Source organism: Brachyistius frenatus, unplaced genomic scaffold, assembly GCF_029030835.1.
Source record: "Brachyistius frenatus isolate BFR_SWC_R1_liver_20210118 unplaced genomic scaffold, ASM2903083v1 Contig_9, whole genome shotgun sequence".
Classification (NCBI taxonomy): Eukaryota; Metazoa; Chordata; class Actinopteri; family Embiotocidae; genus Brachyistius; species Brachyistius frenatus.
In genome coordinates this window covers 1267835-1295757 of record NW_027210608.1, presented here as the reverse complement: position 1 = coordinate 1295757, position 27923 = coordinate 1267835, and the positions used below count along the sequence as shown (strand labels likewise).

The 27923-nt window shown below is 41.7% G+C and overlaps 1 protein-coding gene across 2 annotated transcripts; it reads right to left on the bottom strand.

Moving 5' to 3' along the window:
- Positions 1 to 400: 400 nt before the first annotated feature.
- On the bottom strand, positions 401 to 27154 carry rhpn2 (rhophilin, Rho GTPase binding protein 2). Of its 2 annotated transcripts, none has more exons than XM_069690291.1 (15): positions 26963 to 27154; positions 22398 to 22513; positions 18196 to 18324; positions 13243 to 13318; positions 12333 to 12410; positions 11938 to 12062; positions 10811 to 10977; positions 8595 to 8782; positions 8221 to 8377; positions 6418 to 6537; positions 6091 to 6285; positions 5569 to 5645; positions 2964 to 3110; positions 1659 to 1814; positions 401 to 1090 (listed from the first exon to the last, which is right to left on the bottom strand). In XM_069690291.1, exons 1-15 carry the CDS (start codon positions 27026 to 27028, stop codon positions 824 to 826), a joined length of 2064 nt encoding a protein of 687 aa, XP_069546392.1. In that variant the 5' UTR covers positions 27029 to 27154; the 3' UTR covers positions 401 to 823. The 2 variants fall into 2 exon arrangements, with proteins under 2 accessions (XP_069546392.1, XP_069546393.1); XM_069690292.1 differs by having other exon boundaries at positions 5599 to 5645.
- Between the last annotated feature and the right edge of the window lie 769 nt (positions 27155 to 27923).

The window sequence follows — 27923 nt, the reverse complement described above, 5'->3', positions numbered from 1 at the left end:
TGCAACAAGTTTTATAAAGTCTACATGTGTATTTAGAAAATATATAATTTTTACACCCCAAACTGTTCAGTATCCACTGATTGCAACATACATTGTGGCAACGACAGAATCCTTCACATATACAGTATGTAAATATGTATAGAGGATGCACAGAGAACATAACTGCACCGTGCCAACAAGGCAACGAACAAGGGACCGCTTCAGCCACAATAAAATCTTCGCTTTGCAGTCAAGTAGAAACTGGCGCTGGGTGTGTTTTTCTTCCTTCAATTTGTCTGGAGCGTTTCTCCCAAACAAAATATTGAGATGACAGTTTAACTTAGAAGCTTTTCTCAGTGCTGTGTGTGTGTGTGTGTATTTATATATATACATATAATATATATATATATATATATATATATATATGTATATGTATATGTAGATTGGAATGATAACTGGTATGTTTTTCCTACAGTGCAGTTGTACTGTGCTGTACACATACTGGCATGGTTATGATTGACTTCCCGTTATGCGTGATGTACAGTCCAGCTTGCTTCATATACAGAATTGTGCTGGGAAAGTGCTCTTGTGCCAACACATGCACCCATATACAGTAATTGGCACAGCCACTTTCCAAAGTAGACCGGCAATCATGTCACCATTCCACTGGTGACATAAAAGCTACACACACTACTGCTCAGTATTCCAGTGGAAACACAAAAGGGGGCCGACACTGTGCCGCAGCAGGTCCAGTATGAGTACAGCACAGCACTGTATGTAGCCACAGGAGGCTCCACATGCATACTGCACGATCTCTGCATACAGCAACACGCCCGCAGTTAGCTCAGTAGAGGGTGCTGTCGTTGTTGTAGGAGCTGGAGCTGGGGAAGGTGGGACAGGGTTTGTTCCAGGGCAGAGTGCCCGAGTGGTCTGCTGTGGGGAGGCTGAGGGTGCTGGCGCTCTTCAGCTTGTTCTTCAGACCCCAGCTCAGGAAGGACGACTTCTTTGTTACTTTGCGGGACTTGGGATTCTTATCTTCGTCATTGTAGGCCAAACAAATCATGGAGTAGGTCTTGGGCAGGTTTCCGCAGAAGGTGGCGCTCTTGGTAGGCTGGGTAGAGACAGAAATTGACAGTTAGTGTGTATTAGAGCAGAGTTGCTTTCTGCATTACATCCCATATAGACTGTCACAATACAAAGATAAATAAATACCCAAAAACTAATGTGGAGCAGGTTTGTGCAGGGGCTGGACCAAATATAAAAGAAAAAACTACATATAATATGAACAAATATACATTGTAATGCAGTCTTACCACATCTTTAAATAGCTGTACAACTGAGTGACTATAAAAACATACATTTGTTCTATTTCATAAAAGGTATTTTAGCTCTTTGTCCTGACATTTATGTTACTAGCTCATGAACCATTTCATACACAATCCAAATATAAACCTTTTAAAAACTCACACAGTTTTATTCGCAACATGTTGGTCATATCAAAGGACCTGTGTCTCATGGGAAATGGTAGACTATTTATACTGACAGGAAACAGCACCTCCAATGAGAAATGTGAAACTCTACCAGTGCTGTTCAGTCATCTGACACAGATTTGTCAATCAAACAAACCCTATAGATAACCTCTCTCTAAATGCACTGCACAGACAGACTGCATGGCGTACCATGGAAGGGTTGGTGTCCATCAGGCTGACCACCTGGATATCAATCCCCTCCTCGTCCACGTCCTTCAGAAGTCGCATCACCTCGCTCACACCCATCCATTTGCAGTCTGTGTCGCCCACAAGTACAATGTAGTCGCCCTCTTTCAGCCCGTCAGCCTGGAAAACACGAGAAGAGAGTGAATCGTCCTGATAATACAGCAGACAGTAAATATTTACAGCTGAAGTTTTATTTGAACGTAAACCAGGTCACGTTCACCTAGTTTCCTTCAGCACCCTGAAGTCAGCTGAGATCAGCAGAAAAAACAATGAGGTTTAGTCTGGAGCACAGTTTTTACACATAGCAGACTGTGGGCACCACAGAACATTATTTTCTGTGGGAAATCTCTCTTATCAACATGATTTCAGCTACTCAGTGTAATAACTTGATCCGTGTGTGCCCGAGGCCGGTCAACAACTCTGGAGAATCAGTCAGTTTTAAATAAAAGTTAGAAAGAGTCTGGCCTAGTTAGGTTTAAGTAATACTGCTAATCTGTATCTGTGCAGAGCCTGGAGGGCCTAATAAGAGTCTGCTCTTTGTCAGCACCTCTTAATGAGCTGTCAGACTGCAAAGGATTGTAGAAAGTAAATACTCTCAGATTCTTAATTAAATTAGTATCCACAGTGGCTGAGGAGGAGAAGGAGAAGGAGGAGAAGGAGGAGGAGGAGGAGGAGGAGGAGGAGAAGAAGGAGAAGGAGGAGGGTGCCTGCACACATTCTTTGAGGCTGAATCCTGTTTGGGTTTCTGAGAATGACTTTATTTAATCAAAGGTTCACCGAGTACATAAGGCTGAAATTTGAACTTGTTTGATACTCTGTATAGAAGCATGTCTGCCATCTCAAGCTGTTAGTTTTCCCACTGCAGACGAAGCCTCTTCCTGCTAGTTAATCCTGCTGCAGGGAGCTAATGACGAGCAGCCTGTGCATCTAACTTTACGCTGTTCTGATTACAGAAGCATGTGTTGATACAACAGTTAATTAAGACGAGAGTAAATTATGACCTCCAGCGTGTGATGTGACAGTTTACCAGTTCACACACATTTGCAAAAAAGGCCTTTTTAATGCACGATACACGTGATCTATTAACTACAAAGTGCCTAACAGAGCTTTGATAATATATGTACAGCGTCATGGAGATAATTTCATATATCTGGAAACTGATTGCTTTATAGTCCAACACTGACATTCTTCAGAAACAAAGCTCGGCTGTGATATTAAACATCCATCTACCTCTGTTCTGTCGGTGGTAAAGAATATAATCGTACTCACGGCAGCTGGACAGAGAGGGTCCAACGACACCACCTGGACTGGTGATTCTCCTTTCAGGGTGAAACCCAGATCTCGGTCTTCCGGACGAAGTCGTATTGTCCGCGGGGCTGTCCACCTCTGCTTGGCTGAGAAGACTGACAGAGGGCCCTGAGGGGACACAGTGTGGGGATGACGGGGTTAATATGGCTGCAGGGTTTTATACGCTCGAAAGGATAATATCGTGTTGGGTTCCAGTTTTCGTGAATGCCTGAGGAAAACTGAAAGAGCATCATACGGCTCTCTTCTTGTGTCCGTGACATAAATTATGTGACCTGTTATTACTGTAGCAGCAACCTCACTGTGATAAAAGACAGATTCCTGTTAATTATCAGCCCAGTTCAGATGTCATGTGACCCTGAATCATATTTCTCACACATGACCTTTTGGGTTGCCAGAGTTCTAATGTTATTGTAAAGGGATTTTTTTTTTTTTTCCCAAAAAAAAATTTCAAACCTCTCAGCAGGTCAGTCACATTTTCTTTTGAAAAGACAAACAAGCCTTACTGGACTCCAAAAACAAACTGACTCACATGAAAAACCCTCTCCTGCCATACTGTATATAAAGTTGAATGTTGGGCTGTATATATATGCAGTGGGAGGAAAAAGTGAATCCACATTTATGTATGAATTCTGATGATTAAAATTATGAACAAACACAATCTATTTGAAGTAATAACAGAAAAATTGTTGTATTGTCCATACTGAAAACATGAACAGTGTAGTCTGGGTAAAGTATGTGAACACACGGTCTAATGGCATAAACAAAACCTAATTGGAGCCAGAGTTAAACAAACCCCAAGTCCACTCAATGAAACAGGGTTGGAGGTGAGAGGTGGAGCTTTGCTGCCTCTAAGCCTGGACAGTTTGCCATCATCAAGATGAATATGAATAGCTGAGGCTAACCAGAGGTTAGGTGCTGCAACCAGACAATGATGCTAAACATTTAAGTTCTCTACAACAGAAGGACCTCTTTCTTTTGTCAGAGATCAGACCTTAACCTAATAGAGAAGCTAAAGCAGTTCTGTCAGGAAATATGATCCAAAAATCCAAAAATGCTCCTGATTGTTATACAGGTCTGATCAGGTTATTAAATGTAAGGGTTTGCTTACTTTTTCCACCAGAACTGACCATGTTTAGCAGACATTTTTCATATATATTTCGTATATTTTGAGGTTTTCGTCTGTAAATTTATGACCAGTGTTGCAAATCCAGGTAATCTCAAAGTTTCCCATACTTATTTTTTCCATTTAGAGTAACTGCTTTTTTGTATATGATAAAAGCTGTATGACATAACTAAAACCAACATTTTCTATACTGATTAAATTATAGTATCTGCTTTATTAGAACCAAGGTGATGTGTTAAAACTGCCTATTTTTTGACTGTCTGATCAACAGTCAAAAATATTATATTTAATTTAAAATGCTTTGACAGCAATTATAATGTATTTTCGACTTGATAACATTTCTACTTGGGCAGAATCCAGCACAAACATTGCCTTCTTTCCCATTTAGACAGCTGTAGCTGATATCTAATACACTTGGTATCTCTTGGGAAAATCTGCTCTTCACTAAATCCTGACAATCAATGCCATGCCACACCGAGATGACTCTTGTCGCCCCATCTTTATTCATAGCCATGGCGATCGTATGCAGAGATAGTGCTGGATTAAACTTTTCAGTCTCACGTTGCTCTTCAGATCTCGAGGGATTACAAATCTCGTTGCTAAGACTGTTAATATGGAGCTGCGTGGGATTTTGTCACAGGAACCAGAGAGGTACTTATCCACAGAGATCCCTTACACCTGCTGCCTGGGAACATCTGCTCCGACCTTTGACCCCTGTATGAATGATTTGCATATCAAGGTGTTTGTCTTGAAACTGATGCCTGTTTTTTTAGTAACAGTAACTGTAAACTGTGTTAGATTAAATACAAAGCATTGAAAGTGAATGTGTGTTTCAGAGAATGTTAACAGAAGATTCCAGTGACAGATACAGACTCCATGATAATGGAAACAGTACAGTAACATTACTTCAAGCATTTAGCATGAGAGATCCCAAAAGGAATCACAGTCCAACCTTTGAGCACAAGTTCAGGAGTTACTGTTGAGAGAATGAACTGTGTCAACCTCCAACCTGCAGGTAAATTCAAATAATCAACACGGACTTTGGCAGATTTATTTTCCCTCTGCAGCAGCACTGAACTGTCACGTTCACCTTCACTGAATAAATACCAGAGCTGAAGTCAGAACCAAACCACCTCTGTCCACGGTTAGTATTAGTTTAGCATTTGCTTTGGATGAAAGTCCAGGAGGATTTGGAAACGAGACAGGACTTTGAATGTGTTGGTGGTCAAATGTGCCCAAGCCTCCAGGAGACTCACCCTTGATTGGTTGTATTCAGAAAGGACAAAAAAATGCACTCTGGGTGATAAAAAAAAAAAAAAAAAAAGCTACTTTTAATGTGTCAAACACAAATCCAGAGCCATTTCATGTCACTTAATGAATACACCACCCAACATGTATGAAAACAACAGCAATGTTAATGAAGAATATTAGTAACCCACATACCAGCCTCTGGAAAAAGTCGATGACTTTCACCTTTGTATTTGTAGGAAACTCCATCTCTGCTTTGTGCTCTGTTTTAGCTGCAGAAAGAAAGGGTAAGAAACAAAGCTGTCATTTTACAATGTTTACCGTCACAACCCAATTTTAACTGTTGCCCAGCACACAGGTGGGCGGGGATTGAGCAGTGTAAACATTACATCATCTGTATTTGGAATAGAGGCTACTTATCATGGGAAATTGCAGCAGGTGTGGTAAACAACAAAGTAGCCTTTTATGAACTGTTTCCTGAGAAACAGACCTGCCAAACCAACACACTGGTCTTGTTTTGTATTAGTGGCAATTGTGAAGGATTTGTTGTGGTGACACTAAGGTGACTGCTTCGTTTCTATGTCAACCACAGGAAGAAAAACTGTCACCTCAGTGACCCTTAATGGAGATTCAAATGAACTTAACAATCCTTTCCGACCTTCTTAAACAGGATATTTTCTAATTCATTGTATTCAATTAAAAACACTTCAGACTCACAGATGATGTCCGGGGCCTCCGTGTAGTCAGTGAAATCCTCCTCAATTTCATTTTCATTGTACTTGAGGAGCGAGCGCTCGTGACTGGCTTTCAAAATGTCCTGAAGGGCCCCCAGCTTGTTCAGGTGGTGGCACAAAGCATAAATCCTCAGAGCTTCCTCGTGACCCAGGATGGCCCGACGGATGTGAGCTTTACCTGGAGAGATGCGGGAACATTCAGCAGAAAATGGATGAAGCCAAGTGGGAAGAGAGAATAAGGAGGAGAAGAGATCAAGAGGGAAAGTCGTGTCTTATCATGTCCTAATGTCTCATTTTGTCTTCTGTTTACCGATGCGTTCACGTTCATCTTTCTTCTTCAGGATGTCCAGAGGAGAGCGTCCCTCCGGAAGCTGATCATACACCTGGGACAAGGTCTTCTCCTGCTGGTCTTCATCGTCACTCGGACCCACTGAACACACAGAGAGGAAAAAGAATCAGCGACTGACCAACAGTTGATATATCTGTATACAGATAAGCCAGTGCACATAAAACTGATGTATACAACATCATTATGATGAGAGAAAACACTCTACACTGATTCTGATGTTCCAATTATTTCACGAGTAAACTCATCAATATGCAAACCCTCTCATAACTTCTTGCTGTGAGCTGTCCTCTCTTCCCCTTCATCTCCTGGTTCACTGGATTTAAAAGGTAAATCTAAACCATGACAACTTTCTTTGGTTCACAGAGACAGTGGAAAGTGTTTATTTGGCAGTGTTTGGGGTTAATCTGTTTACTACAGCACTCTTCATTCAGTCCAGTGTGTGGGTTGAGTCCTCTCTCTACAGTCCTGTGGTTAATTGCTCTATTCTCCTGGTTCTCACAGGAATCTGTTAATGAGCTGCCAGACTCAAAGCTGCTTCGCTCTGTTGTCCCCCTATTCAGTCTTGTGCCTTTCACAGAACTGAGACCATCCACTGAGACCAGATATTTTGATGTGCTTTCAAGTTACTCTTCTAAACGTAAAACTGAAAGGAAAAGAATAAAAACAAACACTGTATGCATATCAGCAGAACGTTCTCTCTCTCTCTCTCTGCCATTTCATTATGTACACAGCATTACTACATTACTGTAATCCTCCAGAAGTCTACAGCATTTCTTTTCAGTTTTTCTTACACCAACCATCTCTTCTCTCTACCTTGAATTCTCTTGCTGCCTTTTTTTGTTCTCTGTCCATCACAGTTCATGGAAACACAGACTCTTTTTACCATCGTGTGTGTGTGTGTGTGTGTGTGAGAGAGACAGAGAGAGAGAGAGAGAAGGGAGCCTGTGTGGATCCCTAAATAGCTGTTATGTAATAGCATCAGGGCTGGCTGTGGTTCAGTGTAGTCATCTGACAAGACCAGCCCAGTGGCCCACACAGCCTTTAAAGAGAAGGATCGGGTATTCCAGGGTGTTCAGACAGGTTAATGCCACTGACCCACTGCTTTAAAACTTACAGTACGTGTTCAGACGGAGTGGAGGTTGTTTATAACTATGGTACATTGCTGACATGAAGTAACCCAAGGTAGGTAGGTAACCCAAACACAGTGGTAGTTCAGGGTTTTTGTTAACAGAGAAGCAGGAAAATACTTGAATTGTGGTAATGTAGCAGACCTACATCAGATTAATGAACAATTTTATCATACAATATGTCCATGAAAGAGACACCTGTCTGCTCTGAGAGTGGTTCCTCTAAGAACTGTGTGTAATGCCCCTTTAATCTGGAATTAATAATAATAATGATAGTTGCATGATGACTGTTAAATCACAAGTTTGAAAGACTTAACCTCACCTGACATCTTCACATATAAGTACCCTTCATACCACTTCCTGGGTGTGTCATGTTGAGTGCACTCCCAGGAAGCTAGATAACCCCGCCCCTTTGGCAAAGAGATGCTCCAGAAGTGAAAATGGACCTTTAATTCGACCTGTTATTTCATTTTATTTATTAAATATTCCATGTGTGTTTTATGTTTGACTATCTTTGCAGCTAACTATCCAGCCTTCAGGTTTACAATTACCACTCTTTCTCCAACTCTCTTTCATTCTAAATTCTGTATTCAGTTAAAGCTCGCCGAGTGTGAAAAGTAGCAGCTGTTTTTCTTACACTGATGGTCCAGCAGTGCTGAGGCTACAAAGTAGTGTGCCATGGAGCGGTAGTGGTTGGTTTTGACTTGTGACATGGTGGACCAGAACAACGGGACATTGTCTTTGATTGGCGTCTGGATCATGGACTGATGGACTTGGTCGTAGATCTCGGAGACCTGGCAGGAAGAGAAGAATCGAGTTACTGAGAGGACATTAAGAGCACAGAGCTGGAAAGAACCCGTGAAAAAAAAAAAAAGAGGAGTCTGCCTGTGGTGACATTATCACTTTACATTTACTTTAGGTACAGTAAATCTTGCCGAGTCTAGAGCAAAAGCAAAGAGCACTTTATCTATATGGTGTGAGGCCTGTGTGTGTACCTCTGCTGCTATTTACCTTTGCAGCTTCTTGGGCCATTTTCATCAGTGGGTAGAACTGGTTTCGGATCCCGGGCAGTGCGGTCTTCTCAAACAGACACTCCTGAGCCTGAGCAAGCATCATTCGAATCAGCATACTGAGCATGGCTGGACTCATGTCGTAGCTGGGGGTGTGGGTGAAAGTCTCCTTGAGGTGGTTCAGGATACCTGCGGAGGAACAAGAGGTCAGCACAGGCCAAAAACAAGCTATTCCAACGAAACATCAGTTAGTTCAGCTGAGAGGGTCTGAACTGAATTAAAGCTGGATTAAAGGCATTTTGTCCGCTTTGACTTTTTGAACTTCAGGCCTCTTGGTCAGAATAAAAACCATCATGTAACACTTTATTTAGCCAGTCTCAGCTAACAGTACATGTTTTTACATACAGGAATTTGAATCCTGCAATTAACCAATCTGTGAGTAGTCAACACACACACGCACACACACGCACACGCACGCACACACACACACACACACACACACACACACACACACACACACACACACACACACACACACACACACACACACACACACACACACACACACTCTTGGAGCACGAGGTAGCAGCAATGCCCTGGATCAGTTGGGGGTGAGATAACTTGTTCAAAAGTCTTTCCAGCATGGACGTTTAATCTTCATCAGTCGGAGGAATTGAACCAGCAACCCTTCTATTCCAGGCTCTGCATCCTACAGGCAGCTGGGATAATTCAATCACTGCTCCTCTGCACACTAAGAATGTTTCAAGGATTTCGTTTGAAGCCTGCAGAAAGAAACTCTCTTTCCTCTCTCCCAGTACAAAGTCCAGGTGAGCTATATAACAAAGACAGTTTCCATGGAATTCATGTATAATCTGTCATTTAGATCCAATGTAGGGGATTTGGTCTCGTGTGTGGATGGGAGCTGAATGGGGATGCAGAGAGGTTATGAGGGAGATTGTATCTATTCATTCGATCTAGCCCAGAGTAAACAAGTTACTCTGAGAGCCACAGTCAGTACTAGTAGTAGTCTTCCAGTGAAGTTAACAGTTTGGGCAACAGTGAACTTTCATGGGTCAACCTCTGTTAGTTAATGTAGAGGAGTTTGATAGATGTAGCTCTGCTGCTTCTTTGACCTTAATTATTGGCACTCTCTTCCACAGATGTTTAACAAGGATCCAGCTAAGTGACAGCCTGCTGCTGTTATTACAATATTCAGTATGGAAAAAATGCTCACCACAAACTGTAAGATCAATGTCTGTGTGCTTCTTTAAAATTAAGCCAAGACATAACCCTACTTAAATCAATGTTTCATGTTCGGGGGAAGCGTAAGGATCATCTGCATTCCAACCCGGAACGCCTGCTTCTTATTTTTCAGATTAAAAACCTGGCAGCAGAGAGTTGTAGACAACTTAATAACAGAGCACTGCCTCGGTCGTCTTCATCTGAGATTCTGCAATTGCTGACTGGCTCCTCCCAACTGCATCTCTTTTGTGTCCCTGGCTGGAGATCACTGCAGCAGCATTTATACAGCTAGCATGCGTGCTGATCAACCCCACATTAGTTTACTACTGGCTCTACATAATGGTGACAACATTCCTCATGATGCCATCATTGTTTTACTGTGCACAAATTGAAATTATAGCCATCAAAGAAACATAACTACAGCCATGTTAGAGCTGTAATTATAGTGCAATACACCCATGTTGCCAAGTCATAATTCTATCAAAACTTGTCTGAGCTTCCTGAAACCTTTGAGGGTTGGGGAGACAGGAGGGTTGACTGGTGCTTCCTGGAGCTCTGCCACATGACAAGAAGCCAGAGAAACATAATTTGCATTCATTCTCCGTCATGGAACAGAAGTCAGAGGGTGGAGGCTGGCAGGAATACCAAAAATAAGGCTGTGGTGGTGTTTTCTGAACAATGAGACATTATAAATGAGAGGAAAGAAAGATTCTCTGTTTGGACCAGTGATGATTTACATTAAAGAAAACTATAAAGTTATTGATGTTTATTATTCATCCTCCTATCGGTCCTTTTCTTCCTCACTCTTTTCCAAACTCTTATCATAGCTGACTGTCAGAGAGTATTTTAGTGGAGTTACTCTCATCACTTCTCTTGTTTGAATCCCATGGCTTCACGGATAAATCTAGTTTGATGAAATAAACGTCTCTGAATGCTGCAAAGATCACAAGCTGTTGGACTTCTATCTCTGCATACCTGCAGCTTTCTGGAAGGAAGAGATGGCCTCCTCCAGGCCGACTATCGTCTGACGGTCACTACGGGTACCAATCTGAGAGTAGAGGGCGGCCATGTTGAAAAGGATGCTGGCCTTCTCGAGTGACATGTTCTGTTGACACACTGGCACGCCCGTGAAGGAGTCGTACCTGAAGGAAAGAGGCAGGAGAGGTAACTGTTTCGGTGGTACGAATAAAATCACAAAATGCCTTATAGAAAATAAAAATCTGTAAAAGGCAAGAAGGTAAACAAAGTAAAGGATATAAAGAGTAACACAGGATAAGATATTTTGAGTTAATTACATGTTTAGTAGAAACTAAGGGAGGTAAATACAGAAATAAAAGTGTGTGTTTTAAGAAATTTACAGTGACATTGCAAGTACTGTATTTATTTCTAGTTTGCCTCCGACTTCCCATCAAATCATCTTTCGGCCTTCCTCTATATTTTCTACGCTTGTCTGTTAAACATCGCTTCTCTCCCTCTACTTCATCTCAGCTACAAACATAAAGTGCATTTCCTATGAAGTCAGTTGGATGCTTTTTGGACACGGTTTTGATTTTGCTGGATGTTTCAAAACTTCAAATTAATGAAAATGTCTCTATTTGATTCTATGGACTGCCCATGTAAAATTTGAATGTTAAACGTAAAATTTATAAAATTCCAAAGCGGGGTATTTGATAATGTCACTAGAGCTATCCTTGCAGACTACCGCTCTTCTCTCCACCTCTCTAGATACATTTTTCTTTTACTTATAGTAACAAATGAAAAATTCAGTTGGAAGGCAAAAACCTGCTTTTCTTATAATCTCTTATAAGCGCCAATGAGATTTCTGGCAGAGATATATATACACTAGCTGATGCATGGATTCAAGTAACAGCATTTGCTGTTTGAGCTTCAAACCCCTGGAAGACCAGGAAAAGAAGCTCAAGGCAACTAATTTAAAGCTCTGGACTTCTTTCTTTGTAATGCTCTTTGTGTATAACTCATTTTAATCACTTATAATGTAATATTTATTACTTGTTTTGTCAAGTGATCATAAAGCTAGTTTATTACTATTATTACTGCAGTTAATAATAGATTAGAAATAATAAGTAATAATTGGTGTGTACCAGGTGAAGAAGATGCCGGTCTGGCGGGTTGGGGAGAAGAATCGGCTCTCTATCAGAGGAAGATGGCTGGAGTATTTTGAGAGCAGCTCCGCCCCGGCCTCATTCCGACTCGGCGTTCTGCATGCCTACAACGTGAGAGAAAAAAGATCTGATACAGTCTGCAATAATAAGGTACTTCCTGTGGTGAAGACACACTGTGCTGTTGTTTAAACCCATTTAATGGATCAGTTCACACAGTTTTTTTTCACAGTTAAGACAGTGGTATCCATGTGGTGGAACATCTTATGAATGCTTAATCCTTAAAATACACCGAAGAGAGTTCATAAGCGCAAAATCAAACATTTGGCTCAGAACTGATTAACATATAAAGTCAGATCAGAGTGAGCGCACACTACCTGTCGCAGGTCCATCATGTCAGCAATCTGATCTTCAAAACGCTTCCCGTCTTCACTGTAGTGCTCTGAGATAAAGTCCTGTTAAAGACAGATACAAGTCAACAAGTAAATACAACAGTTTTTCCAATCAGTGGTTGTGGACTGTTCTGGGGCTTAAACAAGTGATCTTTCATTTACGAGGTGGCCTCTCCCATAACTACTCCACTCTAAACAAAGCCAAACCCAACTGTGCCAAGTAGGCTGGTGAAACCTGTCTTTTTGTTGGAGCCAGCCAGATATAGGAGACACGGGGTCATTAAAACCAAGGTGTGATTACAGTTAACAGTGGAGCAGAATTAACATGCTCAGAGATCACAAAGTCACAACACCTCTGACAACGCCTGCCAACAATCCAGAACAGGACGTAACATCCCATCCGTGACATTTATGAGGAGATTCCCCGCAGTGGGACACAGCTTCGTGATAGCTCCACTGGTTACAATAACTACTGACCCACTTTTCGATTTACTAGTTTATTAGTCAGGTGTGGCCTTGTTCCTGAATGAGCCTGAATGAGCATACGGTAAACAAAATGTAGTGGCAGGTGCAGAACTCGTGACCCAAATACTTCATGAAAGGAGACATTAATTTGTAAGGATCAAAATCCAAACTGAAAACAATGCCGATGTGGGTCAGACATGCAAACTTGCAGTTTTTATTTAGTGGCTCAGTCTGCATTTATGTTGCCATCATGCTTTAGACCGTTGCCCTTTAACGTTTGAGGGAAACCATTTTGTTCAGCTGATGAGTCGAATGTAAAAGCATGAAACCAAATGTTTTAGTTCCTGTATACTTTACTGTATGTCTCTTCAATTTTAATAAAACACAGTTTAGGAAGGGGATGGTAAAACTGTTGTTATTTCTGCTGCACCTTGAATGGAGCTGAGAAGTCCACTTCTTTTGTCTCCTTCAGACCCAGAGCGATGAGGGGAATGTTGGCCGTCTCCCTGTGAAGATATCATCATCAGTCACCTTATAATCAACATAACACACATCAAGTTTGCTCACAGACATGTTGGCCTTAGGACACTCTCACAACACATAGACCCACTTCTATTCGTCACAGTGTGACGAATGGGTCTTTCATACAAAAAGGACACTGAAGTGTTTATCTGACCTGCATAAAATTATGTTAATGATGAATGACAGCAGACTTGAAGGTTTGATACAATATATCAAACAAGGAACTCCCTTTGATATCAACAACAATGTCATATTAAGAAGAGTCTGTTCACACCAGCAACAGCTTTGTTGTTCATGAAAGTTGATATGTTAGTTTAAAGCTTCGTGTAGTCTCATACTAGAGAGGTCAGGATTAGGCAGATGGTGTAGTAAACACTCTGCAGGAGTTGGGATTTACAGGTGAATGGCGCCTCTTGCATTGTAAAGCTGCTGATTACTCATTCTGGAGTTGGAGCTTTGCTTCAGTAATGCTAGCTAATCTATTTTCTAGCTGCTATCAAGGTGGGCTTTTACGTCTTTGTATTTCTACCCATCAAACAATAAATAGAGTGTGCCATAAACCAGCAGGTTAACCGTCTGTTTTGACCTCAGCTGTAGCCTTGAATGCTTTGGAATTTCTCAGGCTGTGTGGACTTGGAGGTCCTTGCTAATGACAGATGGAAAGCAGGTTCAGCTTGTTATCAGAGCTGAGGAAATATAACCTGACAGATACCTGCTGCTGATCACAGAGAGGCTATAAAAAAAAACAAGCCCTCCCCCATACTGAGAGCAGGATAATGAGGTGGTACTCCGGCGCTGCTTTTGGAATTGCATGAGTCTAACAGCAGCACAAACTTCAGTTACGGCATTAACCAGCAGTTACAAATGATCTCAAATCTATTTGATACACGACTTTCCAACAGAAAGAGATGAAGTACGATCAGATGTCATGATCACAGTGTTCAGAAAAACAGCATCACAATCATTCATCACTTGATGATAAGACAACATTCCTGGAGCTGCCTGGCTCTGTGAATCACAGCAGACCTCGTTCATCAGTAACACTGACGGACCACGATAGAGGCTGCAGTGTAATCCATCAGGACTTGTAGATGAGATCATTCTGCTCTTTTCTCTGGTTTGGCAGAGGCAGATCCATGGGGGGAGGAGGAGGGGACGTGTTCTGCAGGGAGGCTGAAATGTTAAAAGCCTCTCCGAAGCTAACCCCCCCTCCCTGCATGCCAGAACACACACACACACACACACACACACACACACACACACACACACACACACACACACACACACACACACACACACACACACACACACACACACACACACACACACAAACACAAACACCGTTTAAGTGTCTGTGTGCAAGAAGTGCAACAGACAACCGTAGCGGTCAATGGAAGCTGTGGTTTTTAGCTGAAGGGAGCCGGGCACAACTTGGTTACGAATTCAAATACAGTAAACATCATGTTGTTGTGTGACACAGTAAACTGATATGTTTCAGTATGTTGAGACTCCTCTGAGAGTTGAATGGGGCCTCGTGTAAGTTAGCGTCAGTAGGCACTGCTCTACTAGATAATATGAGTGAGACAGGAGAGTCGGTTGTGGTTTTACGGGATATAACAGGAAGCATATTATATATATACATATATATAAATATTATTCCAATGTTAAGACATTATCAGCATAAAAAAGATCTGTTGACATACACTATATAATAATGTGTTTGAAAGTTCAATTATTTTTGCTGTCAGCTGATTAATTGCTAATTTTATCTGAAGATTTATTTATATGATGATACAAAACTATTTCCCCCTATTTCCTATTATTATGTATTACTGGATTGTCTCTGTATAAGCAGCCAGTTGCCAAGAGGTTGCCACAGGAGCAAAATATCTGATCTCTCAAGGAATCTTGGATAAAAAAAAAAAAAAGTAGCAATGTTAATGAAGCAGCCTGCAGTGCTGATATCTTTATCGTCCTGTTTTCATTTAGCTATGCTGGCTCAGAGTCTTTACAAAGGTTCAGTTTGTTATCCGGGTCAAGAACATTGCACAAAAGGAACTGAACAAAGATTTCCTCCATCACACAACACAGCAACATGTTGTTACTGTGAGTGAAACTGAAGGAATCTATATAATAAACATGATGTTCAACAGAGTTAATTAGTGTTTGTTGTATTAGTTGTAATATTTGATAAGATTGTAAAGGCTGCAGTGATCAGCTCCTGGTTCAGGGAGAGCCTTAACAAATGTACAGCACATACTGTGCCGGTCACACAGACTGTACGCGCTTTCTGTTATGCATTACCTCATGCCAAAAACCAGCTGAATCTGGTCTGAGTGAGAAATTCAAAAGGACACTAGACCAGTGGGAAAAGCTTGGAAAGGTGAGGAGAGGTGTTTTGTTTCTGTACTTAAGAGTGAGGTTGTGTTTCAGGCTGAGAGGAGGAGGCTAACTCTCCATTGTGGCAATACAGCGTCATCCCGCTGAGACACCTGCTCTGAAATGACAGGGGAGGACTTTCTCAACATATCCAGTATGCTTATGTTCAGGTTAGTGGCCTTTTGTGTACTAGTAGTGTGAATAAGATGATGGGAACATCTTGGACTTTACACGTGTTTAATTGTCTTTTAAAAGAGACACGCAGTGGACAGGTGATGGCGGTTTCACAGCCGGTTTCACAGCCTCCCTATTGTGTGTGCACAAAGCAGTGAGCTGGTGCTTCTCAGAGCCCGATAAGGAGGCTGACGACATGCTGATTGTTCCGACACTCCCAGTCGGCCTCATCCCATGTGACGTAGGACAATTGGGACTCAAGATTGTAAAGAGGCAGCTGTTACATTTCGAGGATGGTAATGTTCTTTGTGGCTGATGTATAGAGTTTGTTTCTTGTTTCTTTGAGGAGGACACCAAACACCTTGACAGGTATGATGTATCTGTGGATAATATTATCAGCTGCATTGCTGAGTGGAACACAAAATACTGTCAGGAAAATATTTGGATTCCAGAGAGGAAAGTTCATCGCCTTACAAAGGGAGTCAGACAGGCAACCTGATTTATTAAAACCAGGTTAAAGCGTCTCGGCTTTACAGCACAGAGACCCTGTCAGCCAAACACACTAATCTGGGTTTATTGTAGTGCCGACAGAAGTTGGCATGTTAGGTTTTAGAAGTTAATCTGCACATTTATGAACGGAATAACAAGAAAGCTCAGACTACTTCTGCAGGTTATTCAAAAGAGAGAAGAAAAAAAAATAAAACATTGAATAGTATTAGAAAGACAAACAAACAGCCTGGTAGTCGGAGCTTGGCACTTTGTCAACCATGTGACATTTCTGTGAATGACCCTCAGAGCGGTTACCATGGTCACCATCATACAACAAACCCATCCTCCACAACCTTAACATGCTCATCATTTTATTGCTCTGCTGTGATTTGTTGTCATGGGTAACAGCCTGTGTGTGTGAAGTTAATTTACAAATGTTGTATGTTCATAATGTAAATCTTTTCCTGCCTTCAGTGCATCATTTTCATCCAGAACCAACACCCAGCCATTGAAGTGTTTGCTTTTAGTTATCCAAGTGCTTTTCTTTTCAAAGCAAGCACCAGCTTTAAACCGGTTTTATTATTGTCAGTAGATTTCATGTTATCATGAGGAAATGTTAAGTTTGCAGCGCAGACACATTCCAATATTCCAATAAAATGTGTCACCACTTCTTTAAACCTCTATACTTCTGTGTTGAATTCTTTGCCTCTAACTAAAGCTTTCTGGACATGTGACTGAGACACTGATGTGCTCGTGACATAAATAAGGCATTTTCATCCACACACTGTAGGTTAGGTTAGGTAGTTACTTTATTAATCCCCGAGGGGAAATTTTTTCGCTACAGCAGCATCCAGGAAGCAATAGATAATAATAGAATAATTGCAGACCTGGTTTATGTAAGAAAGAAAACACCAGAAGCTATCACTGTCACCCACACCACAGTGCACACCCGGCCGTCAGCCTGACCTTTCCTGGATGCTTATCTTGATTTGCATAAAAGTTCAGCTGGTGGTTTCCATGCTGCTCTGTGCATCGTGCCAGAAAAACCTATCGGTCCAGTTGAACAACAACAATTTCATGCACTTTGCCTTCATGGATGTTTTCTGTAAGTCTCCCTCTTCCTCTACACACTGCCCTTTTGTCTGCTCGTCTGTCATCAAGTGCCTTTCATCTGGAGGAGTGCATGGTGGCTGTCAGAGCCATCAGTTCTTATTGGCTGCCAATCAAAACGATGTGTCTGTGTTCTTTTGTTCTAACAGTAAATAAAAATTCTGATTTCCGGATTGAAAAATTATTTGCAGACTGAGATGACCTTGACAAATCCTCACTTCTACAAGTTAGAAAAAAACCTGAAGATTAAGGTTCAGCCTCTGCGGCATGTTCGGGAGTTTGGGTCTGTGACAAGAGGACTTCACGTCTTCAGTAGAAAGCTCTGGCTGCTGCCTCTGCAATTTAACATGGACTCTATTTAATAGCCTCATCACAGGCAGTTAGCATGAAAGTAAACCTTTCATTAATCTGAAAATTGGAAGTAATTACATTCGATTGCCTGCAGATGCATGCAACAGACATCTTTTTTGTTGGTGAAGTTCACCGCAAAATGTCATTTGTGTGGCCAACAAACTAGGACACAAAATGAGTCACAGTCTGTTGACAAGTTGGATCCTTGTTGAGTTCTTCTAAAGTTCTTCTAAAGATGCCTGTATGTTAGGTGGAAACACCTTTACACTGCAGCAAGTTCACATTTCCTCCTCCTTATGGGTCGTTTTAACATCTTTTTGTTCAATTTAGGATCGGTAGTAGAAAAAGAGAGACTTACTGGGTGTTCTGGTAGACTTCCACTGAGCTGTTGAGTCCTTCCAGCTCTCCCATCAGCAGCTGCAGGTTGGAGTTCACGTAGCTCAACTCCAAGAGAACCATCTCTTTAACTTTGTTGTTGGATGAAGCTCTGCACACAGGAGAGCGTGGAGAGAGGCAGAGGCAGAAAGGCAAAAAGGCACATTAAAAACAAAACAAAAAACTTGATAAATCTTTTGAAGTAAGAGGGAGAAGAAAGAAAGAAAAATAGATCGGCCTTGTTATTATCCAATCTGATGCAGTCAAACTTTCCTGCAGCTGATTATTAAAACAAGCGTGTCTGTCATGGTATTGTGGTCCACAGACCTGCGTCACTGCGCGCTGCTGTGCACTTGATTTACTCTCCAGCACGCAACCAAGAGCTATGATTCACAGTCTGTCATTCCCGTGGTAAACTCAGTGTTTAAATAAACCCACCTTGCATTACAGATGCATCACAGTATGTATATTGTACTGCACTAGGACCGATGTTTCCGTGGCGATCAGAGGTCACGAAGGGATGGTGACATTAGCATCGTGCGTGCTGAAATCTAGCTCTCGATTTCTGAAATGATATGGGATGTGAAAGAAAGCATCCTGGACACAACATCCCCTAATTTCAGGTGACCATCTGTTTCCGTAAGAATTTGGGTTCATTTTTGGACATCTTATAGTATATTTGAGAAAAAACTGTTTATATGTACAGTTTGTATATTTTTGTGTTAAGATGAAAAGGGTCATTACACTAATTTGTGTATATCTTTGTGAGGGTGCAGAGTGTCTATAAAGAAAATGGGTTGAGAGGATTCACTGCGCAGCAGAGATAAGGCCGTACTGATACCTCAGAGGTGTGCGTGCGTGTACAAACTGGCTGAATCCTTTGTTGGGCAGAATTTATGATTCAGTGTCTGTATTTGAAAGCAAAACCTGCACTTTGCATGTGTTCAAGATAATATACACACACACACACACACACACACACACACACACACACACACACACACACACACACACACACACACACACACACACACACACACACACGCACAGCTCAGTGGTCTCGCTACAGCCTTATCTAGCTTTTACAGCGAATCCTAACAAGTTCCCTGACAGTCGTAATTAATGGTAACACCCACCCACCCACCACCACATCCCCCTCACCCCTCAAACCTGTCAGTCTAGAGACGTTTCAGAGCCTGTCACTGTGTCACCTGATCTCTTTCTGCCCTGTAATTACAGAGGATGCTGTTTTTAACACCAAAGGTGACATGTGAAGAAGTGCTGACAAGCAGGAGTTGAAAAAAAACAAAAATAATCAGTTCAACTGAAGGTTAAAGAGCTGAAACAAGATAACCAGGTTTTACTCGACATTTTGGTGGCTTGGCTTTGTACTGCAAGAATGATTTTATCTGACAGTTGGAACCTTAAATCACATTGTTTACTCCTAAGAGTGGTCACAATATGTTTCCTTTAGACTCTATCTATACAACACACTGCAACATGACGTCAGCACTACTGTAACACTTCTTTTTGGCTCACTGACGGGGGTCTGAGGAGGAGGAGCTGCTGTGGTTTAGACCGAACAGATGCCAGCTAGCCCAGAAGCTGTTATTAACATCCAATTTTAATATCTAATATCGTCCTGCAGTGCGTGGGAATTGCAGAGGGAACATTTTTCCCACCCTCTTCTCCGGAGAGGTTTTATTCTTGTGGCAGATTGATATTTAGTTGTATTTTTCCTCAGGGGCTTAGATCTGAAGAGAGATACCTGGTAGTACTGATACTGATTGGAATTTCAATTAAACTCAATTATACAAAGCTTTGAAGGGGGAATCACCAATTTTACACATGCATTTCAATTCACATATCATAGTGAGTGTTGTGGAGCTCTAGAGATTTCCCCAGTTTGAAAAACAAACTTTGAAAACAATAACTCTCAAACTCAAGCCAAGACAATCCTGCTCTCATTCAAGACAAGAGAAGAGAAGAGAAGAGAAGAGAAGAGAAGAGAAGAGAAGAGAAGAGAAGAGAAGAGAAGAGAAGAGAAGAAGAGAAGAGAAGAAAGAGAAGAGAAGAGAAGAGAAGAGAAGAGAAGAGAAGAGAAGAGAAGAGAAGAGAAGAGAAGAGAAGAGAAGAGAAGAGAAGAGAAGAGAAGAGAAGAGAACTGGTCGGACCAGACAGACTTCTCCTGTTGCTGATAGAGAGAGCAATGCAGAACAAAAGAGAAGAAGGAAAAAAAGAGAGAAACAATTTTTTTTTTTAAAAGAGGAAACACTCTGAATACTCAAGGAACAAACAAGAAAATGAAGTTTTGTCTTCCGATGAATGCCTGTTTTTGACGAGACAACCCCTGCTGGATGTCCTGATGGGTAGGATAACAACGCGCGCGCGCGCACACACACACACACACACACACACACACACACACACACACACACACACACACACACACACACACACACACACACACACACACACACACACACACACACAGACATATGGAAGATCACAGGTAGAACTACTGTCAGACTACATGTGATTTAAGGCCTTAAAAATAAACCTGAGAGCATACCTGAAACTCAGGGAGCCATCCAGGCTGCTCTCTGGGCTGCAGATTGGTTGGCAAAGAGGGACACACACACACACACACACACACACACACACACACACACACACACACACACACACACACACACACACACACACACACACACACACACACACACACACTTTTTGCTGAGGGCCTTGGCTGAGCAGACTATGTGAAGTATTACAGGAATGTGAATGCCTTTGAGACTGACAGTGGGCTTATACAGATTTAATGAACTCATAGACCAACACACACACACACACACACACACACACACACACACACACACACACACACACACACACACACACACACACACACACACACACACACACACACACAGTATCCTTCCTCACCAGACTAATCTCAACACAGGAAACAGAGATGATCCCACAGTGGTCAGAGGAAAGGTGTACCTTCCTACCTTTTGTTTCTCTTGTCGAGAAGCTTCAGCTTCGATGACTAGACACTTTTTGACCTCGAACAGTTCACTAAACCTGACACCATCATCAATTGTTATGAGACAAACTATCATTGCTGAAGCTCACAACAACAAGGGAGAACTGTACAATCTAATGCAATCCAATACAGTAAGTGTGCCATAAACAAAGGCTTCATAAAGCTTATGATAGTCCGTGTCTATTGACACTTTATCAGGGCAGTTGATTCAACTCTGAAAATACTTATGGCCGGATTTTTTTCCCCCATGTTTTCCTGATGATTTCTTATAATCAACTGCAGTAAAAACATACAAAAAGATGACTTATGGAATCTCTTATTTGTTCCACACCAGGCAGCTAGAAGTTGCCTTGACTAGACTTGATTATTCTTCCAGTAGAGCAGCTTCTGGTGGCGCAACCACTAACAGTCCTCAAGTAAACACACTGTCCTCTGCCCTTACTCAGACCCAGGCAGACCAAAAACTAACAAGCAAATCTAGAATGTTAAAAAATAAAAATAAACCCACATATTTCCAATTAGACTACCTCCTCTAAATCCACCTTTAAGCACTAAAACCACAGAAGAAAAAGTCGGGTTTGTGCAGCACGTGCTGTAGCTATCACAGAGCAAATGCTAAATTACAAAAGGCACCATCATCCTGTCAAATACTGTGATAGGAGGAATAGTTTTGCAACCTAATCAAAACAAAGGGCTCAAAGAGCACAAATAATTTTCTTCTGCACCACAAACTGTATCACAGGAGCTCTTTGTTTTCAGCCTCCATGAAATGCTCCTCTTTAAGATTGCTATCGTTTAATATCATCTGGCCTGTGTTGTTTCAAGTCTCACCAAGACTTCATGACAGCTCATGACAGAACGGTGAAGGAGGTGAAGTCAAACTTGTCAACATCGACGCACCAGAAGGAGTTTACTTGAGGTCCTTTATACCACAGTGACATGAGCGACTGACAATACTAATGTTGTCTTGTGTAACAGATGCAAATCCGTATCTTTGCTTGCATGTGTGTGTGACTTTAACCCATCCTGGACTATCTTCTCCTCGTTAAACATGTGCAATCTTCAATGAATTAGTGAGTAATGAATAAGTGTTGACCCATGTATTATGTTGTATGCATGTGTGAGTTTGTTCTTACTTCAGCAGATTCTCAGCCCCGGCCCTCATCCTCATCTGTTTGATGATCTGCTGGTTCAGACTGGCTCGCTTATTCTGCAGTTTGCTTCGTCCAGTCTGTGCGAACGGGTTGCAACCCTGAGACCAGGAGAGACAGGAAAAAAACATGTCAGCAGAAGATCATATCCTCTGAAAATGCAAGTCAAGAAAAACATGATACTGTAGAGACAAAGATTCGCCGAGCAACAATCATAAAATAACACCTTAATTTCCCTTTCCCTCCTTAATTTCATTCAAACTCTGTTTCGTATCTATTAATCGTTGCTTGGTCAGCCCCAGGAATTTATTTCCATATGACACTGTTGCTGTACAGCTGTGAGAAGTGGCCGTACAGGCAGCAAGTGAAACCACAATCAGCTGAACAGGTGTCTTTGTTCTGGTTCAGAGAAAGTATTTTTGTTTAAATCTAAAAATATTAGATAGATGGAGTTCAGTCAGGCCAAACGTGACCAGACTCACTAAAACATTTCCCCTCTCACTTTGTTCTTATATCCTTACACCCAGAAACTTCTCTCTCTGGGAATATATTATTATTATTATATTATATTATTATTATTATACGAGCTAAAATATTAGACACAGCACTTTTGGCATTTAAATCAATGTTGTGAATCTTTCTTTATCTGTAGGCCTTGATGTAACAGTCAAAATAAGTCTCAGTAGGGTGTGGAAGCAGCTGCACCTTGTTAAAAAGTATTCAACTGGGACACATGCTCTCCCTCTCCGTGTTTCTACGTGATGGCCAGTATGTGGCTCTGCTGCATTTTCTGTCCCTGTCATGACCACAAGTGTACCCGCCTCACTCAGTCAACAGGCTGTCACTCACAGCAGCACAGATAAACTGGCTCCAGGCATTCATACTTACTGACTCACAGCACAACAGAGGTGCAGCTTATACTTCATTTGGGACGGCAAAGTGCAGCATGATGCACGGAGACCAGTCAGCACAGTAAAACCGGTTAGTTTACAGTCAACAGCAGCGGACAGTTACCATTGTATTTATTTATCTGACTAAGTCTGAGGTCAGCGGGAGATTACACTTCAGTTTCTGTATTAACTACAGTCAGAGGTCTCAAGCAGTAAATGATCATAAAGGATAGATGATGCTGATCCAAACACCAGCTCCTCTGAAAAACATTGTTTTGCTCCCGTGTCAAAAGTTTAATATTTGACACATTTACATCCAAGTCATGCTGCTGATGTTCTTTTCTGTAATGATTAAGCAGAACTGGACGCAGGTATTTGGTCTTAAGTACAAATTTCAACACTGCAGGTCAAATGGCTTCAACAAGGGGTCAAGTTTAACATGATGTTTTTAGTTACAGCATAATGCAACCATCCTATTGCAGTGACTTTGTTGAGCCTGTGCAAAGACTTCAGGGACCTGAGATTGTAATGATTAACCAAGACAAAATAAAAGCCTTGTTAATTGCACAGTAGGCTATCAGAGGTGTGGCGCGACGCAGCAGCAATTATTGTTAGGATGGCGGCAGGTTAAAGACGTCAGGCGCCGTCACGTCATTCATTACATCAAAAATGAGGTGTCTGTGTACAAACAAGGGAGTGGTCAGTTACTGATGATAACCATAGCTATAATTACACTATGAAACATTCCTAAGTGGTGATCTTGATCATGCGTAGCAACGCTGTTTTAATCACGTCAGTATGACGACAAAACTTAAGTCTACAAACCCGATACCAGTTCTTTACTTGAGGAGAACCGAGCTGGAAGAATGAGGTCTTTCAGGATCTGAACTGTCTTTTAAAGTATTGTTCAGTACTGACGGTGAGCTGTTTAGCATTTTGTTCATCTTTTGCAGAGCTAACCAGACCGAAAACAGTCAAAAGTACGGCCGTCCTCCTCGTCACTGTGCCCACTGGCATTCTTGAACAGTTCAGCCTTTCTCTACGAGTGTTCACAACACTTCATTAGAGCAAAACACAAACACGGTCCAGTGCATTATCATATCCGTCAAACAGCAAATCAATCTGCTGTTATATAACCGAGGCTTCATAAAGAACATGTGGCGCAACGGTTCATAGGATGGTTGGTTCATACAAGTGGTGATTAAGACTGGAGTCCGGCCAGAAAGAGGCTCCAGCCACGACCCAGTTATGCCAACAACAGACTCACAATTCCTTTTTTTGTTCTATAAATACACCGAGCGTGCTCAGTATCTCTAAATTCAAGCCTCTATGTGTTGGCGTGAATGACGAGCTGAGATCATGTATGTTGCATTCATTCATTCTCGTTAGTGGGGGTGCCTTGACAGATTGAAGGATGTGTGTGTGTGATTCAATCCAAAGAGACATCTTACATTTTAAGTGAACTACTGTATGAGTCAATATTTGATCACAGCTACGTCTCTTATTTGTCTCTTTTCCAATACGAGCCCTGCTGAGGGGATTTAAGTGTGTCTCCAAGTCGAGGGAGCTCGTCTGGTTCATGGACCAGGACACATGTTGTCAATTTGTGTCTGTGGTCTGGCTGCAGGACAGCCCCGGGCCAGATGCTACGTCAATGGTCTCGCTGGCCAAGGAGGATAAGTAGTAGAAACATGCCGAGTCTGCTTTTTGTTCTGCCATCTTTCCATCCTGCAGCCGTCCAGTCGGACGTCGGCCAGCTGGAGGTGAAACAGTGGGCGGGTGGGAAGAAAGCCCTGAACCACAACAGCTCCCCGGAGCATCAGTCGGGCCGAGCGAGGCCTTGTAAATCATTAAACTCATTTTCACCCAAGAGACAGAAGGGCACAGAAAATGGAAGCAAAGATCATCTTGGCTCTCCTCGGTTAGAATTTGACCTAAAAGTTTCCAAATCTCTTTAACATGACAAAACGCAGAACTCGTTGCTTTGAGGTTTCGCCTAATGTGGAAGCCTTTCTATACTGGGAGAGGAAATGACAGTAAAACCCATGAATGTTCAACACTTACAAATACAGAGGACACAAGAAAGGGTATGTGGATATAATGAAGAGAGGCTCCACAAACTGCATGATAAGAAACAAAGCAAACATTTTGTAACTGAGGTATTAGGCTCTGCAGTCTCCCATCAAGTCCTACGGCAGTGCCAGACCCCGGCTCCTACTGACCTGTTTATAGACACAGGAAGTGGCAGCACAGAGCCTAAATCCAGACAGCATTCAGAGGGGGATTCGGGTGGATTGAAAGACACAAAGGCTGTGTTCAGATGCCCATCTAAACAAGCTTGTCCACAAAAACACTCTAGTTGAGGATACCAGTGCAAATGTGGAGGAATGAGACCCGGACCACAGCATGGCAGACAGGGACCTCAGTAAATACACAGTAGATAATCACTCCACCGCTGCCAACGGCCTTTCTCACAGCCTCCAACTGGACAAACTCAGAGCTCCTGAAAATAGTACAGTCGCAGGTACACTGCGTGTGACGTGAAACTGGTTTGAGAGGTTTCTCTGCTGCTCCTCATCTCATTTGATGATTTTTACTGTATCATGACAGATAATCTACATGATAAAAAAGCTTCAGTTTCAAATCCACAGATACTGCCAGGAGGGATACCCCTCTTATCTGAATAACACTGAGCTGATGTTATCATCCTGAGCACCTATCAGCACCTGATAATCAATCAATTAAAAAGTCAAAGGTGGGGTCATTAGTGGGCTTGCAATGTTCCTTTAAACAGAATCATCCTCTGATATGAGGAAACCAGAAACTTAATTGCAACGAAAGCAGTTTTACTGGATTAAATGTGAAAACAAAACACCTGTCAAAAAGATCAATAGGCAGTAGTAATCTGACAAACAGTTATCATCTTTCAACTGTCAATCACCATCACACCTATGGCAACAGGAAACTGATAATGTTAATTATAGGATGTTTATATCTGTCCTTTCAGGCTCTCTCACTATCAGTAAGGGCAGAAGATGCAGCTATTCTCAGAGTAACTCACACACACACACACACACACACACACACACACACACACACACACACACACACACACAGAGAGAGAGAGAGAGAGAGAGACACCTGAAGCTGACAGTGCTGTGGTTTCTGCTGCTGTTGGTGGCATATCAGGAGCTGCAGCAGGAAAGACTGAAACCAGGCTGTTTTTATTTGTTTCAAGTATAAATTGTTTCAATTGTGCCTGTTTGTGTTGGTATTTAGGTGATCTGAAAATAAACTGACATTGTGTCATCCATTTAAATGTTTGCTATATTTACGTTTTTATTATAGGGCTATTTAATATATTACAAAATATATTTCATCCTTAGAAGTAACGAGTCTTAAGTAGGCTCGCTGGTACAAATACGACATCCTACTGGTGAGGAAGAGGGACATGAAATATGTTTCATATCGACGGAAGTCCGCTGTGTTTTGTCTGCTACGTTAGCACCGACTTGTTTCGGAAAACAATACATTCAGAAGCTCAACCTAAGAAACAAACATGTCAGCAGCAGTAAGTTAAAATCCCAGTTTTCACCTGTAAAAAACGTGCGCTGTGTACACTACGAGAGTCAACTTTGTTCCCAAAGTGAACTAACTCACCTTTCTGAAGTACGCGCCGTCTCCTCCGCTGTCTTTGATGCCGTTTGGTAGAAGAGTGTCCGTCATCCTGCAGGAAAACACTCCGAGAGTCTCCCGCAACAAAACAAGCGAATTAAAAATGAATTGAAAGCCGACCGCTGCTGTTCAACAGGTGAGTGACCTCTCTCCTCCGACAATGTGTTCGCTGCTCTGAATACACTCCTCTCAGACCAGGACTTTTTCCAGCTCAAACCAGAAACTCCGCCCAAACAGGAAAAAATATATTAGAAAAAAAAAAAAAAAAAAGGAGTGGGTGGTGCGTTCAGGGCCGAAGAAAACTCACCGTAAAGCACCTGTTTCATCCAGGTTACGTCACTACAGTATGTGAGACGGTAAGAAATGACTCATACAATAAGATAGTTACAACAATAAAAAAATAAAAATAAATTTTTTTAATAAATGCCACCTCCACCTCAAGTTTATTTAATAAATGTCTACTTCCATTAAAGTTTGACCAACAGACGCTAAAGTTAGCCGCTGTTAACTTTATATTAATTCTTGTCATCGAAATGCAAATTTTCTAATCCTAAGTGAACCCAGTTACAGAAAAACACCAAGGGGGTAGAAAATACAGTCTTAAAAGACAAGCTACAGAATAATGAAGGTGTCTATTTAAAACTATCAAAATATGAATCACCTAAATGCCCAAAACCTGTCTGACACAACAAAGAAAGACACATGCTGACATCTGTGTTAAAGTAATGCACATTGTAAACTAAAGTCGTTCGTTTTAAAACAATAATAAACATTGAATATCATAAAGTGTACACTCTTAAACGTAAAACACTGATAAGGGTGGCAGTACTTTAACATAAAACTCATTTAGTTTGCATTCCCTGTCGGTGCATCATGCAAATAAAACAGAAACAGTTACACAACAATATGCAAAATGGCTGCTTCCCCTTAAAACCACAAGGAAGCT

Bases quoted from the DNA above. Each gene is read 5' to 3' on its own strand.
- rhpn2 (XM_069690291.1), bottom strand. From the start codon at position 27,028: ATGACGGACACTCTTCTACCAAACGGCATCAAAGACAGCGGAGGAGAC. The intron at 18,325-22,397 runs GTAAGAACAAAC...TCCTGTGTGCAG, and splicing joins GGGGCTGAGAATCTGCTGAA to AGCTTCATCCAACAACAAAG. The intron at 1,091-1,658 runs GTACGCCATGCA...GTCTCTACCCAG, and splicing joins TGGACACCAACCCTTCCATG to CCTACCAAGAGCGCCACCTT.